The following is a 14,572-nucleotide window of genomic DNA, read 5'->3' as shown; positions in this document are numbered from 1 at the left end:
GCAACATATATTGATATATATTGACATAGCATTATGAAAAAATGATGCTAATAATAATGAGAAGTAATTTTTTCAAGAACCTGAATACCTAATAGCGTAAAGTGAAGAAACAAATATTTTTCCGTTTCCTGCTTTAACAGAAATTCATTTCATACACACACAAAAACAAGTGAGATGCTCAGTATAAACATGTAGTCCAAATGCCTGAATACAAAGCACAGGTGTAGTATGAGACTCTCAACACAGATTTGCTTGTTTGAACTCATTATTTTTATCCAGCAATTCAAAATACCTTCATCTCTTCTATCCTGCAACTTTAGTGTGTAGTCATCCCATTATCCGATTGCTTAGGCAAGTGTTCCTCCATATTTTTTCTGAACTTTCTCAGGAATCTGAACTTAGAAAGGTCCTTTTTCTTCTAAATGGCAATAGCAGCCAAGATGAAACATTACTTGGACTTTACTTAAGATCTCAGCTGATCACAGATAAGGGCTTGAACAACAGCTGTCTTCCTGAATGCTAACTTACTCTGTACAGTTTGTGCAGTAAAATCTCCAGTGCCTTGGTTCCGCTGAATCTATCACAAGTCTTCAAGTATCTGTGTGTAATTAAGCCCTGGTTGGCTTATTCAATGTCCTTAGTAAGGCCAAAGCACTTTTATCGAGGACCAGTCTCAGATGATCCATTAAGCAAAGGCTTAATATTTAGGGCACAAATGGAAGGGGGGGGCACCACAACTATCATGCTGTTAACTCTTTCATTGTTACACTTAGTTTTATTGTAACTCAAAAACTCATTGAGTTTTACTCAATCAAGCAATGGAAAGAGTGAAGGGCATCATGGTTGGGCTGTGCTTATGGCATCAGTTGGCTTTAATGTGGCCCTGTGGAGTACATTATCTTCAAATTCTATGGACATAAAAGAGTTCTGCTGGATCACACTAAACATCCAGAAAATACTCATTCAGTTCCCAGTATGAGAAAGAATAACTTGCCTTGTCATGATCTTACAAGGAAAATAGCCACAGAAACAAAGCTGTGAAGTTACTTTGACTTTTGGTTAAAAACAAAAACAAAACAATTACAGGATGCAGGTAGTGGCTTTGCTGGAATCCACAAAATTGTGAATTAGTCAGATTTATTCAATTCTTATTCAGGAATGCACTTCGCATTAAACTAAAATATCCCCCAAAGGGAGAAAAAGTGCAATGCAATGTTTTAATTTTAGAATTGTAGGAAATGAAATTGCAGAATTCAAATTGCTGTTTTCCCTTTGTCATAATATAACAAATAGGATTTGAAGGATGAATGCATTGCTGTCTGTATTTCATGTGTATTTTTCATGTATTCTGGCTCTGAAAAGACTCTTTTGATTTTGCCTACAATTTCATAGAAGGAAATCCTATTGTCTTCTTTGTTCTTACTCCTACTCAAGCACCTGAGTATAGCAGTGGATATTGAAAACCCTGCTTACTGGACAAAAACTCTGTTGCCTGTTAAGGCATAGCTTCTGGATATTCAATCCAACATCTGGGATATTTGAACATGCAAAGACAATGCCTGAATGGGGTTAAAGTCACAGCAATAAATCTGCTTAGATTATCCTCCCAGTTGATTCTCAATCACTGGGTGAAATGAAGAGTAAACAGCATTCAAAATATTTGTATGTGTATATGTTGGAGGGAATGTTGTCAACTATGTGATCAAGCCATAAATATGTTTGAATAGTTTTGTATGTTATTAGTATGTTGCATATAACCTATTGGAAGGCGGGATATGTGAAAAAACATCCTCAACTTTTTACCATGTCCAATAAAGACATGTAAAAACAACAGCCAACCTTTCTCTTGAGAGCGTAAATCAACAAAATAATCCAGCAACCACAAAGTTCCTAGATCTTATCCAAACCTCATTATCCTTGTGTAGCTGTTAAGTCCCAATACTTTCATTTTACATGCACAAACTCACTCATTCATTGGGCTAGGTGTGGCTTGGGCCAGTTGGACTTCTAGTGTTTGTGCAAACACTAGCAATTAATTCTTACATCATGTTCTTTCCCACTAGTAAGATTGAATACAATCCAAGAACACAAGGCTTGTTTTTACTAGACCCAACCAATATCAGTCTGACTCAGCATCTCATTTCTATCCTCACTAAGACAAACACCTCTGCTTACTAACATTTGCAGGGAAAGGCTTTCATCTCTTTTTTTATGGTGGCATATAGTTATGAGAATTATGCTGCATCCATTAGGCTCTCCAGGTAATAGGCATTAAGAAAGCCATCCTTTATTAATTTCCACAAGAGAGGTCATAAACAAATGTAAACTCTGTCGGTCTTGTGTAAGGCAATTCTCTTGAGCATATTGCAAATTCTTTCAGCTGGTGGCTCTGGGTGTTTCTGTGAACTGTCATTCTCTTACACTACAAAGCTCCATGTGAGTTTGCTCTCCTACAGAAACTCTGGCAACAGCTTTCTTTCTTTTTCAATGGCCCTGCTTTATCCGACATAAGAGTAATGGTTAAAAATGGGAGTGCTCAAAAATAAGTACACCAGTTTTATTTATTTATTTATTTGTTTGGTAAATTCATATAGCCCCTCATCTCACATATCTTTTTTTTTTTGTTTGGACAATATACAAAGTTAAAGCAGTGACTTGAAGCTGGCTGACGAGCTATGTTTTACAAACGGTGAAAAAAAGGAGGCAACCCGAGTTTCTACTGTGAATGTTAGCCCCACAGCATTTGTTGTATTTGTGATCCCTAAAGACAAGTATTGGTGCAAACTGGAGGAAGCCCACTCCTGAGAGCTAGACCCTCCCCTTTAGTTATATATAAGTTTTGACTCAACTGTATTAGGTTATTGGTGTGCATGAGAGAAATAGCACACATATCTTTCTGTCAAAGATGTGACTCCATACAAGCATCTGGATATATATTGTAGGCAGGGGTGAAATCCAGCAGGTTCTGGAGAACCGGTAGCGGAAATTTTGAGCAATTTGGAGAACTGGTAGCGGAAATTTTGAGTAGTTCGGAGAACCGGCAAATACCACCTCTGGCTGGCTCCAGAGTGGGGTGGGAATGGAGATTTTGCAATATCCTTCCCCCTGTAGTGGGGAGGGAATGGGGATTTTGCAGTATCCTTCCCCTGCCACGCCCACAGAACCGGTAGTAAAAAAAAATGGATTTCACCACTGATTGTGGGTATTTTTAACTTCAGCCAAATGTCTGTTTCAAAACCACTTGAGAGTTCTCAATATCCTTACAGTCCTTGTAACTGTAGAAACGCACATATGTATCAAGAATGTATTCAGGTTGCAGGATATTATAAACTATATTTTATTCTTTATTGTATTTGAATTGTACAATGAGGCTGGGCTGAAGGAAGAACATTTGCTTTTCATTTACTGGCTAAAAATGATGTAAGACGGCATCCAGTTATTTCACAATTCTGACACCCAATATTATGGTTTCAAATTCTCACACCCGCAGCATTTTCTTCGCAAATAGCATATAAGACATCCAATTCTCCATTTCTGTTTGGAAGATTGCAAATATAATGTTCATCTGAAAGCTACTGACAAACTAAATTTGGCCTCTTATAGGAAATATTCCAAAGCAGTAATTGATATTTTCCAGATTCTTATAATCCCTCTAGTGACATCTAGTGGACTTTACAGGATCAAATACAAGTAGATACCGGTATATAACAGTTTATGCTAGCAAATTATTATTATTTGTTAAATAATCCTCTACTTTTAAATAGATTTTAATGACATTTTGATTGTATTAAAAAGAGTGATATAATCAAAATCTCAATTAATTTGATAAACTATTATATTACATGGGAACTTCCACAATAGTGCAATGTAGCCAAAATTAACAGGCAATTTAAGAGGCAATTTAAAAGCCAACCAGACCCAATTGTGGCCAAGGGATGGGTCAACACGTGAGGTGGCTCCATTGTCATTAGCACCCCTTCATCTCTTTCTTTTTTTAGTTCTGCTTTCATAGTTTTTAAAACAAGTATTATTATATAATGGATTTTAAGTAATGATTGTTTTACATTAATAGGAATTGATTTATTGGATTATTGGATTGTTGTACACAGCCCAAAGTCATTTTCTATGAGATGGGTGTCCATATAAATTTGATTGATAAATAAATAAATGAATGAATGAATACTTAAATGGTTATGAATTATTTTTGAGAGGTAAGAGAATCTGGCCTACTCTGACCATTAGTGTTTTCTTGTCAAAACAATGGCACTTTGTATCTTGTTATTAAGCCTAACAGGCTAGGCTAGGCTGGCTAAACAATTGCTACCAACCTGCCTTCTATTGAGGACCTGCATACTGCACGAGTCAAAAAGAGGGCTGTGAAAATATTTACAGACCCCTCACATCCTGGACATAAACTGTTTCAACTCCTACCCTCTAAATGACGCTATAGAGCACTGCACACCAGAACAACTAGACACAAGAACAGTTTTTTCCTGAATGCCATCACTCTGCTAAACAAATAATTCCCTCAACACTGTCAAACTATTTACTAAGTCTGCATTACTATTAATCTTCTCATCGTTCCTATCACCCATCTCCTCCCACTTATGACTGTATAACTGTAACCTTGTTGCTGGTATCCTTAAGATTTATATTGATTGTTTCCCTATGACTATCATTAAGTGTTGTACCTTATGATTCTTGACGAATGTATCTTTTCTTTTATATACTCTGAGAGCGTATGCACCAAGACAAATTCCTTGTGTGTCCAATCACACTTGGCCAATAAAGAATTCTATTTTATTCTAAAGGTTATGTGAGCCCTAGATCTCCAGTTCTGATCTATAGGCTGGATCCAGTTTTTAAGAAGCTCCCCTGACTTGAACAGGAGCTTCAATTAGGCACGTGGAAAGGCAGGATTCCATTCTATATTGTTTTTATTGATTTTGCTGAATTTTGGAGTATGCAAGAATTTAGGCCAAATGGCTTCCAAATGGCTTCAATTGCTAATATATTGTTAACACTAATACCATTGAGAACATTATGAATAATAGGCTATACTTTTGTAATAATAAAAACAAATGCTTTATTTGTGAGAATACCGGATCTTAGGGACAAATTTCAAGTGTAATAGTACCACTATTTCACGTGTAAAATTTGAAAAGCTATAGAGAAATATTGCATAAATTGGAAAGAAGAATTAAACTAGATATTCTTCCATGACACTAAAACCCGTTTATTAACTCTGCAGTGGACATCCCAGAATCAATTGGGCGACCATTTTGGAAGAAAGATTCTTGATTAGATGGACACTTTATCCCAATTATTTTGCTTTGTCTCAGAATCAGGATCTCATCTAATGGGCTCTTCCTTTAGAATTCCACTAGCTTAAGGAAGCAACAGACAGGAAAAAACAGAGGAAAAGTGGTATCACTTTGTGTGTGTGTGTGTGTGTGTGTGTGTGTGTGTTTGTGTGTGTGTGTCTGAAAGAGAGAGAAAGAAAGAAATCAAGATGCTGGCCATAATCACATGATCAAAACATTTGCCCTTTCTACATGTGTCACACATGCATTATCCTGGCAGGGTTGAAAATATGATCACTCGGCACAAACCTCCATTCTTTCCATAAGCTATGAGAATTAATATGAGTATTTCACTGCAATATGTTATTACTCAGTCATTGTTTGGTAACATCCAAACAGACTACTACAGATTTTTAGCTAAAGATAAAGGTAGTTTCCCCTGTCCAGTCGTGTCTGACTCTAGGGGGCAGCGCTCATCTCGGTTTCTTAGCCGAGGGAGCCAGCTATCTTTGGCTGAAGACATTTCAATAGTCATGTGGCCAGCATGACTATACACCAAGGAGCACAGAACGCTGTTACCTTCCCACCAAAGTGGTACCTATTTATCTACTCGCATTTGCATGTTTTCCACCTGCTAGGTGGGCAGGAGCTAGGGCAAGTAACGGGAGCTCACTCCATCATGTGGTGCTCAGGTCTCAACCCCGGGCTGTCAGCTTTCCAGCTGACAAGCTAAGCATCTTTAACCTCTGACCACTACGCCTCCCCACCATTTTTATCTAAGACTTACAAATCATTAATTCAGACAACACCAAGACCATTTCAAACATTTTACTAAATCAATTCACACAAATTCCAAATTGCAAATATAATTAAGGGCAATGGGGTACTTTTCTCCTTGGATTCATCATTAAGACATGAAATAAACACAAATTAGATATGTAGCATTATTTTCTTTCTTTAAAAAGATGAGAAAGGAATGCCACCTGATAAAAGCACCACAACACTGTTACAAAATAGGGTCTGCCGGTTTCTTTCACAAATAAAAGACTATGTACTGCTAACAACTTTCCAATCAATCCATAATTCATTAAAATAAAACTATAAAATCTCCTAGATTACACTAAATTCAGACAATGCCTGGAATACAGTGCATTAAACAGCAGTAATGTCAACTATCAGTGCCAACATAAAACATTTTTAAAAGTAAAAAAAAAGCCCATCTTTATTCCCTAGATGAATGAAATTTAAAATAAGGGGCTCTCTGTTTTACAATGAGGAATTTAAGGAGAGGGGCTGGGCAAAGAGGCAAGTATCATTTGCTTTCTAGACTTAGTTGGCATCTAACTTGGCCATTTCTTGCACGTAAATCCCTATACTCTCACTATCAAAGAGAACAAAATAGACTGTCTTGATTGAAGAGGACATCGTTGATACAAAATAGCTGGAAATGGCTTTCAGGATCAGCTGAGCAGCAGTCTGTTTTGGGAAACCATTCCTATTCAAAGAATTTTGGAGAGAAAAGATAATTACAATTAGTTTAATAAAAGTTGAAAGTGGCATATGTATGTTTAAAAAATGTGACAAAATCCTAATGAGGCTTGCAACAAAGTGTAGTTTCCTAGTACCAAAGGTCCTATCAATGAATTTTATAGTGACGTTTATAATGAATTCCTATATCAGCATGCTTGGGAGTACGTCCACTGAAATCGCTGAGTAGACATATATACTATATTATATATTATACAGGCATGTGCTGTGCATCTTGCAGAAGCTTGAAGGAGGAATATATGGGGTGAGATTCAAAAGGAAAAGAGGGAGACCCCGATTCTTTTTTCACTTATCTGAAGAGCAGAGACAAACGGCAGCCTTTTCCTTCCTATCTTTTCTTTGTAGACTGGTTCTTAAACCACCATGGCTTGTAAAGCAGCCACTGCTAATAACCAAACATAAGCTATGGAAAAGCTTGGAAAAGCAGGGCTCAATTCTACTTAGGCAGCAATATATAACAACAACAACAACTTTATTGTCATTGTAGGTGTATACACAGTATACCCATACAACGAAATTCACTTAACATCCAAAGACCAGGTCCAACACACATAACAATCCCCAAACACACTCCCACGCCTAGAAATTTATGATCTATTTCTTCCAAACCTACTCCAAATGTTCTCAATGAATTGTAATCTTTAATGTGACAGAAGGGGAAAATATTCCAAACTAAATTTTAGTTAACTATTTAATGTCATGTTAAATTGAACATGTGTGTTAATTTGAAATAAATTATTATTTTGTGAATTTATTTTGTGGGGTCTACAGTATGTCCTTATCCTCTTGGCCTAAAAATGTTGTGTACCATTATGCTACAGTAATGTTGAGCTTATGGTTGGAAACAACACACATAAGTTTTTGCATATTTTCAGGGAATCCCTAACTAACTATTGATTGCAAATCCTAAGGAACAAGCAGTGGAGAAAGGGGATTCTTGAGCGGTTCCAATATGAATAGTTGAAAAGGCAAGCTTTAGAGGACTTTGAAGATATGCTCTGAAGTCTACATTTAAACAACGGTACTTATTGCTTTGGAGAAGAGTATATAGAACTTTGAACTTTTAAAATGCCATTCTACAAATTTGGCTTTGCTGAAATTAGACATTGTAGAACATCTGGCATAACGATTATAGATTGCCCATTGTGCCTCCTCCCCCCTTCCCTCTTTTCTTGAAACACACACACTTATAATGAATCAGCCCATGTAAATTCATGTTTTATCCATAAAATTGGACAGAACTGTTTATACAGATTTAACGAGTAATGTCTGGTTGACAGATGTCTGTCCTAGAACAGCTGTGTACATGTGTTGGGACTGAGAGAAACTGCTGCTCTTAAAAACATTTTTATGTTTTAAGATTTTTATTTACCATTCTTCAGATTTGTTGAAATGAACTGACAAGACGAGTATGCTATTCTTTAAAGGGACACATTTTCACATGGAATGTAAATCTGATTCAATACCATTTAAACTCCACTCTATATACATACATAGCCCCACACAAGAGAACTTTATCAAATAGTAAACATTTTTTCATGCTGTAATTAATATTTAAAATGTTAAGAGAGAGAGAGGGGGGGGGAGGGAGGGAGGGAGGGAGGGAGGGAGGGAGGGAGAGAGAGAGAGAGAGAGAGAGAGAGAGAGAGAGAGAGAGAGAGAGAGAGAGAGAGAGAGAGAGAGATCCACCATAAGTGGTTAGCAATAAGAAGCCAGCAGAACCGCCAGGGATCATATTGACAAATCATGATTTGCTGAATTTTACAGTTAAGTAATTTATCATGCTAAAACACAATCCTTGGATTATAAACCACAATTTTGCCAAACACAAAAAATAATCACTTTATTGCCTAGCATGTAGTGTGAATATAGATTTGGGGACAAACTGGATGAATTCCAGGTTTACCTGCCACTTCCAATGGAAGGAAATGCAATTGACTTCAGTTTCTTTTCATCTGCCAGTGCTAAGCAGTTTTTCACTGTCTTTTCCAACAACTCTTCACATTTGTCTGAACCCCAACTGGGGCTATTGCAGTGGATGACAAATTTTGCAGGCAATCCATGTCCTGAACTGACAATAGCTGGTTGAGGGAAAAAAATAAGACTGTGTTTAATATTTTGGAAAATACTATTGGAACAGTATAATTCAGCAATGAAGGATACATATAGTTCTTTACTCCAATGATCACCTATACTGCACACTGAATGAGACTATATTTATCCCGGTGGTAAATTCGGACATTACATGAAATTATAATTTGAACCTGGGGAGGCGGAGGCAAACATGCCCTGTACCCTACATACTTATACTCTTTGGTCATATTCACATGAATTAGATCAACTGTGAAATACAAATTCATTACAAATTCACACAGATTTTCACCTTGAATGGTATAACGCTTACCATTAATATATAGGTAATACTATATAAGTAAGCTCTACCTACTTAGTTTTTTATTTTTGATTACCTAGGATTCTATATTCCTTCAATCATTCACACTTCCACATGCAGTTGACTTACATAGGACTAGACACCTCTATTTTTTAATTTTTTTTTACAAATATAATAGTTTGAATTAGTGCATATGCTAGTAGCGATTTAAAAGTGAATGTATGCATAGTTTATTTTCTTTTTCCCCATTTCTCGTTTTTATTATTTTCAATTTAGTGTTAACGCCTTCTTATAAACCCAGGTCCGAAGGCTTTTTTGATACAATACTCATCAATGACATGCTGAGGACATTCTGGCTATTTAAAAGAATCCAAGCTAAACTGAACTACCATCTATGAGACATATATATAAAATGTTCCCCATTTCCCAAGGATTTAAACTGCACCTCCTGCTGTGTCCAATGGCCCGTTCTTTTTGCGAAGTTCAACAACAGCCTCCAGGAATTCTTTTCCACCCCGCTTCTCCAATGTGCTCCCTGTGCAAGAACAGAGCGGTGACTGTTCCACATCCAACAGAGCATTTATCACTTCAGGTGGCTACACATCACAGATTTCTCTGAGCAAAAAATGGGGGTGGGACGGGGGACTGCAAAGTAAGATCTAAACCTTTGAGGACTGGTCCATAAGTAACAATTCCCTCTTGATCTTCCCTCTTTTTAAAAATTTGCCCTCCCACGGGATTTATCCCGATGCAATTTGCAATGCCAACCAGCAGGGCGGTGACATTTCATGCTGCTGCTTCCATAGAACCAACAGTAGACATGCCTTCCGGAGAACGGGCTAATGCAATGAGACTTGACTGTTGTACCAATGCTTTCCCATGGAGGGCAAGTTCCCCCTTTCTGTTACAGACTGCTTTAAAGACAAAGTTGCCATAAGAAGAACTTGAAACTCACCTCATCTTCATCCCTGACCCCAACAGGTGGCCCCCGGGAGTGTAACAGTCTTGTGAGTGCAACTGGCTGCTTTACTTGACAACTGCCCGGCTTGTTGAACCACCTTTAACCAAGAGGAAGAGCCTCAGAAATAAGGAGATTCTCTAGGGTACCCCTTTCCCTCCACTGAATTGCTTCACTACAGCTACGGAAGTGTAACAAATGCTGCTCGAGTTAGGAAGGGAGCTGCATCATTTCCATTACGGGCTGAGGTTTGCGCAAAGGCAGTCCACCATGAACTGGTTTAGATCTTATTTTGCAGCTTTACTTTAATACAGAGGAAATAGAATGTAGCTGGAAAAGGTTCATTCCTAATGAAGCACCCAAATCACATTGCATTTGTTCCATGATTATACAAGGAGCGAGGCAAAGAAACAGTGACAGTGACACTGGATTAATTCTGGATTAAAGCAGTAACTTTGTAAATTGATCTCTGCAGCCTAACCATAAATATATTTACCTAGTAAGTAAGTAACTTGGGGCTTATTTCAAGAGAATTTTGTGACGATACATAGGAACAATGCCTCAGGTTGCAATCTTTGCCAAATTCAGCGAAGCTTACTTCCAGGTAAACATGTGTAGGGTCAGGCTTTTGGTACTTTAGAACAATATTTCTAAAATGAATTCACTCAACTGATACAGGGAGGGGGCTGTAATTTCTAATGGAAGTCCACATATTATATGCCTGTTGAAAATATTTCTTAACTTGGCAGTGCATATTGAAACCAGGTATCTAGAACTACTGGGAATCTATTATGCTTTACTTGATATCACAGCCTAATCTTTATTGGTTTTATTGTAGCTGGCTGGGGAATTCTGGGAGTTGAACTGACAAGTTTGAAAAACACTGATATAATATATGCATATCCTGCCTTCCTTCTATCACGGACCCATTCTATCATTAAGGAGGGCCCCAAGTATTTTTTTCTTCAAACATGGATGAGAGCCATACATCCTCAGTTCCTGGAAAACTGACCTTGGGAGCAGCAGAATCAAGTTATTAAATGAAAAGAATATAAATGACTCACACATTTTAAAAAATTATTAATTGTTAGTCCACAGTCCATAAACTATGGCTCCTGATCCTTTTCGTTTGTTTTTTTGCACTGCTTGTCTGTTCCACAGGAGTTATACTGCTGAACTACAGGTAGGAAACTCCAGATCAACAGGTTGACTCCCAGAGTCACCTTACAGGTGAGACGGGCGGCATAAAAAATTAATAAATAAATAATAAACAGGTTCTTTGAGTTTCAAACAATTTTTGCAGTAGTAACAGCAAATAGAAATGAGGACTGTCTGTCATATGGTAAGGCATATGTTTTGCATGTAAAAGCTTCCATGCTTTTTCCGTATTATCTGAAAAGACAGGGAGACCCTAAGATATGAAATATATGAAGCTCCTGACACTCATTGCACAGAACTCTAAATGAAATGGTCTGACTCAATTCAAGTTGACTCAGTTTCAGTAAATTTGACAGAAATGATTCTGGGAACAGTGACCATTAGGAAGTGATCACACTGACTATAAAGGAACTATGTACTGTTAAGTTCCTCAAAGGTGACTGAAGCATAGCTAGTTGGAGAATTCTGAGAGTTCTTTAAGTCCACAAGTCTTAAAGCTGCCAAGTTTGAAGACCTCTGCTCTACAGCTTTCAGCTGAGTGGCTCTTTGCTCAACACAAGCATAAATATATGTGAAACTCCCATAGAATAATGTCACTATTTCATGCTGTCAAAGCAGGCATTGGTATAATGGTGACAACAGCAGATATCTACAAAATTTGTGAAATATTTCCCCAACATACACTGCAGTTAGAAAGGTCTTTATAGAAATAAAAGTTAATCATTTGAAGCTAAGCATGTATGCACTTCTATTCTTTCTTCCAGCAGCCACAGGCATTTAGAAGACCATATGTTACTGAATGAAACAATTCAGGTCTTCCTCTCCCAAATCAAATATTGATACTCAAGCACATCTTGCTATTTTTTTTAGAAATTACGGGTTCTGCAAATCAAAATAAAGGACATATTGCATATGTAAATTTTTCCATCGATTTCAATGGAAATAAGCACCATTAAGATAAAATGGATCAAACCATTACTTTAAAATGTATATGGTTTCTGATCTATGATATTCCATGTGAAATTCTGCTCAAAAGTTAATTTTGGACATTTTTCCTGCATCCTTACAATATACAGGAAAAAATAAGGTGGGAACTGGATATGGTAGCTTAATGAAAATTTACATGGTTCTCAAAACTGTAAATTTGTAACTAATAAATTATAGAACTTTTCCAAATGTAACCAAAGTTATATTCTTTGTATTGAAAAATCAGGTACCTACAGTACTTTACCACAGGGATTCTATAAGACAAACCTGTGTTTCGTGACCATATATCGAAAATGTATATTTTATGATGGACTTTTATTTTTAAATGTTTTATTTGCCTCACTGAAATGGCATCCCTGATTAGGTTATCATATATTTTCTGAACTAAGAGGCTCAGGTATTAAAGCATTAAAATACCTGGTAGTAAATGCACCATGGTAAGATTGTTAACATAGCTGATTTAAGGAGATTAAAGCTATTGGCATTCAAAAACTAATGTTATTATATATTGATCTTACAGTGGTTCCTAGTATTTCTGGGAGGGAGGTCTTACATCATTGTACTTTGCTATGCTATGAATCCTTGCCTCCAAAATATCATTATTTTAATACTGACGGTCCCTTAATTTGATAATACATTTGTAGGCTGTCATTCCTTGCTTACCACAGGCCCATTACAGTATTAATAATTAATATTTGTGTTGGTTAATACCTATGTGTGGTCTTTAAGAGTCCACACCAACTTGATGTCATATAATCAAACAATCAAAATTGGATTTAAGCTTGTGAAGTTAGCATTCTCTCAAAAAAATTACACTTTGATGAGATGCTTCTGTTAAATGGTACCTTTCTTAAGTGTTCCACATGTAGCTCTAGTTTTCAGGGCAAGGTCTCTTAAATTGTATGCTCAGAGACTTAACTCTTACTACACAATGAGGCAGAATCACTCTCTATGTAATAGAGATAAAGTTGACATCTCCCAAAATTAATAAATTAATGATTAGTACTTACAAAAACACCCCTGGATTTTCTTGCCTTGTGTTTTTTCTAGAACTCTTTTTTTATTATTCATTTGTCAGTTTATTGTAGAGAATTGTGGATTTCAGAGGGATTTGCATCTAGGGACCAATCAACTCCAACTTTGCTTAAGTTCCCCTCCTCCCCCCCAAGATTGGTCAAGGTTGCTTTGCATTGATCAAAGAGCTTTTTTCACTTAACCATTTGGAATTTGCTCTGGAATTGAAGTGGATTGCTGGAAGTGAGAAAAGAATGCAGCTCTGCAGAGCAGGGACAAGGTTGTTGCTGCTGATTGGTCATGCATACACACACAAAATCTGCAGCACTGAACTCTCCATTACCTACTTCACCACCGGTGTAGAAGTCAGAATTTGTCGGGTGAACGACAGCATCACTGTCGATTGTGGCAATGTCAGCCTGAACAACTTGCAACTACAACAGGTAAACAAATGTGTATCAACCATGTTGGTCAAAGACCCAGAACAGGATCTACATTTATGTACATACCAACATCCTTCTTTATCCTACCTTTTGGGCTCCAAAATATGTGTAATAAACCATCACAATAAAGCCTAAGAGTCTGTGTACAGGTATGTGCTGAGAAAAGGGAGAATGAAAGGAGAAGGTAGAGAAACATCAAATACATAACTTTTAGTACTTGACCAATAGGTCAAAGACACTGCATTTCAGGAAGGAAGTATAAAGAACAGCTAGCATCTTCTTGGTTTTGCAGAACCTGTAAAAATGTAATCTTAAAAAACATGATAACACCATTCAATCTGGCTCATCAAATCTAACAAATCAACTGTTTCTCCATTCTGATATACTATCTTTACAATATTCCTTGGTTTTTATAAATATTGCCAACATGATTTTATTAATCATGTTGGGAATATTTAAGCATCAAGACCTACAGAAATCAATGTGTACTTTAACTCCCCAGAGGTTCTGGGAACATTTTCAGCTTGCAATACTATAACTACTTGCTGAATATGTAACCCCATTGAAAGGGGCAGATATCCTGAATGGCATGGGGTTAAGGGATGAAATGAAACATAGTCTTTTGCTTTGACAGTCCTTTGGGCTCATTCTGGCCTGAACAAGCAATGTCCGTGTTATCCTGAGGCAAAACTCTTAAATTCTCCCTCTGAAACTAATAATAGAAAACAACTATATGACCGAGTGCTGAGCCTTTGAAGGATATAAATAA

General features: G+C 37.0%; 1 protein-coding gene across 2 annotated transcripts in view; it reads right to left on the bottom strand.

The window, feature by feature from the left end:
- Positions 1 to 6,116: 6,116 nt before the first annotated feature.
- The window catches only part of MACROH2A1 (macroH2A.1 histone), a 38,398-nt gene continuing 29,942 nt past the window's right edge, over positions 6,117 to 14,572 (bottom strand). The window contains exons 6-9 of one of the 2 annotated variants that reach the window (XM_070937290.1): positions 13,704 to 13,794; positions 9,689 to 9,778; positions 8,758 to 8,932; positions 6,117 to 6,798 (exon numbers count right to left, since the gene is read on the bottom strand). In XM_070937290.1, the coding sequence (XP_070793391.1) occupies positions 6,633 to 6,798; positions 8,758 to 8,932; positions 9,689 to 9,778; positions 13,704 to 13,794 (522 nt within the window). In that variant the 3' untranslated portion in view covers positions 6,117 to 6,632. The remainder of the gene's footprint in view (positions 6,799 to 8,757; positions 8,933 to 9,688; positions 9,779 to 13,703; positions 13,795 to 14,572) is intronic. The other variant, XM_070937289.1, reaches the window with a different exon arrangement.

This window comes from Pituophis catenifer, unplaced genomic scaffold, assembly GCF_029215685.1.
Source record: "Pituophis catenifer annectens isolate HBS135680 unplaced genomic scaffold, rPitCat1.0.hap2 SCAF_2, whole genome shotgun sequence".
In the NCBI taxonomy this organism is placed as follows: domain Eukaryota; kingdom Metazoa; phylum Chordata; class Lepidosauria; order Squamata; family Colubridae; genus Pituophis; species Pituophis catenifer.
This window is presented reverse-complemented; position numbering and strand designations above follow the sequence as displayed.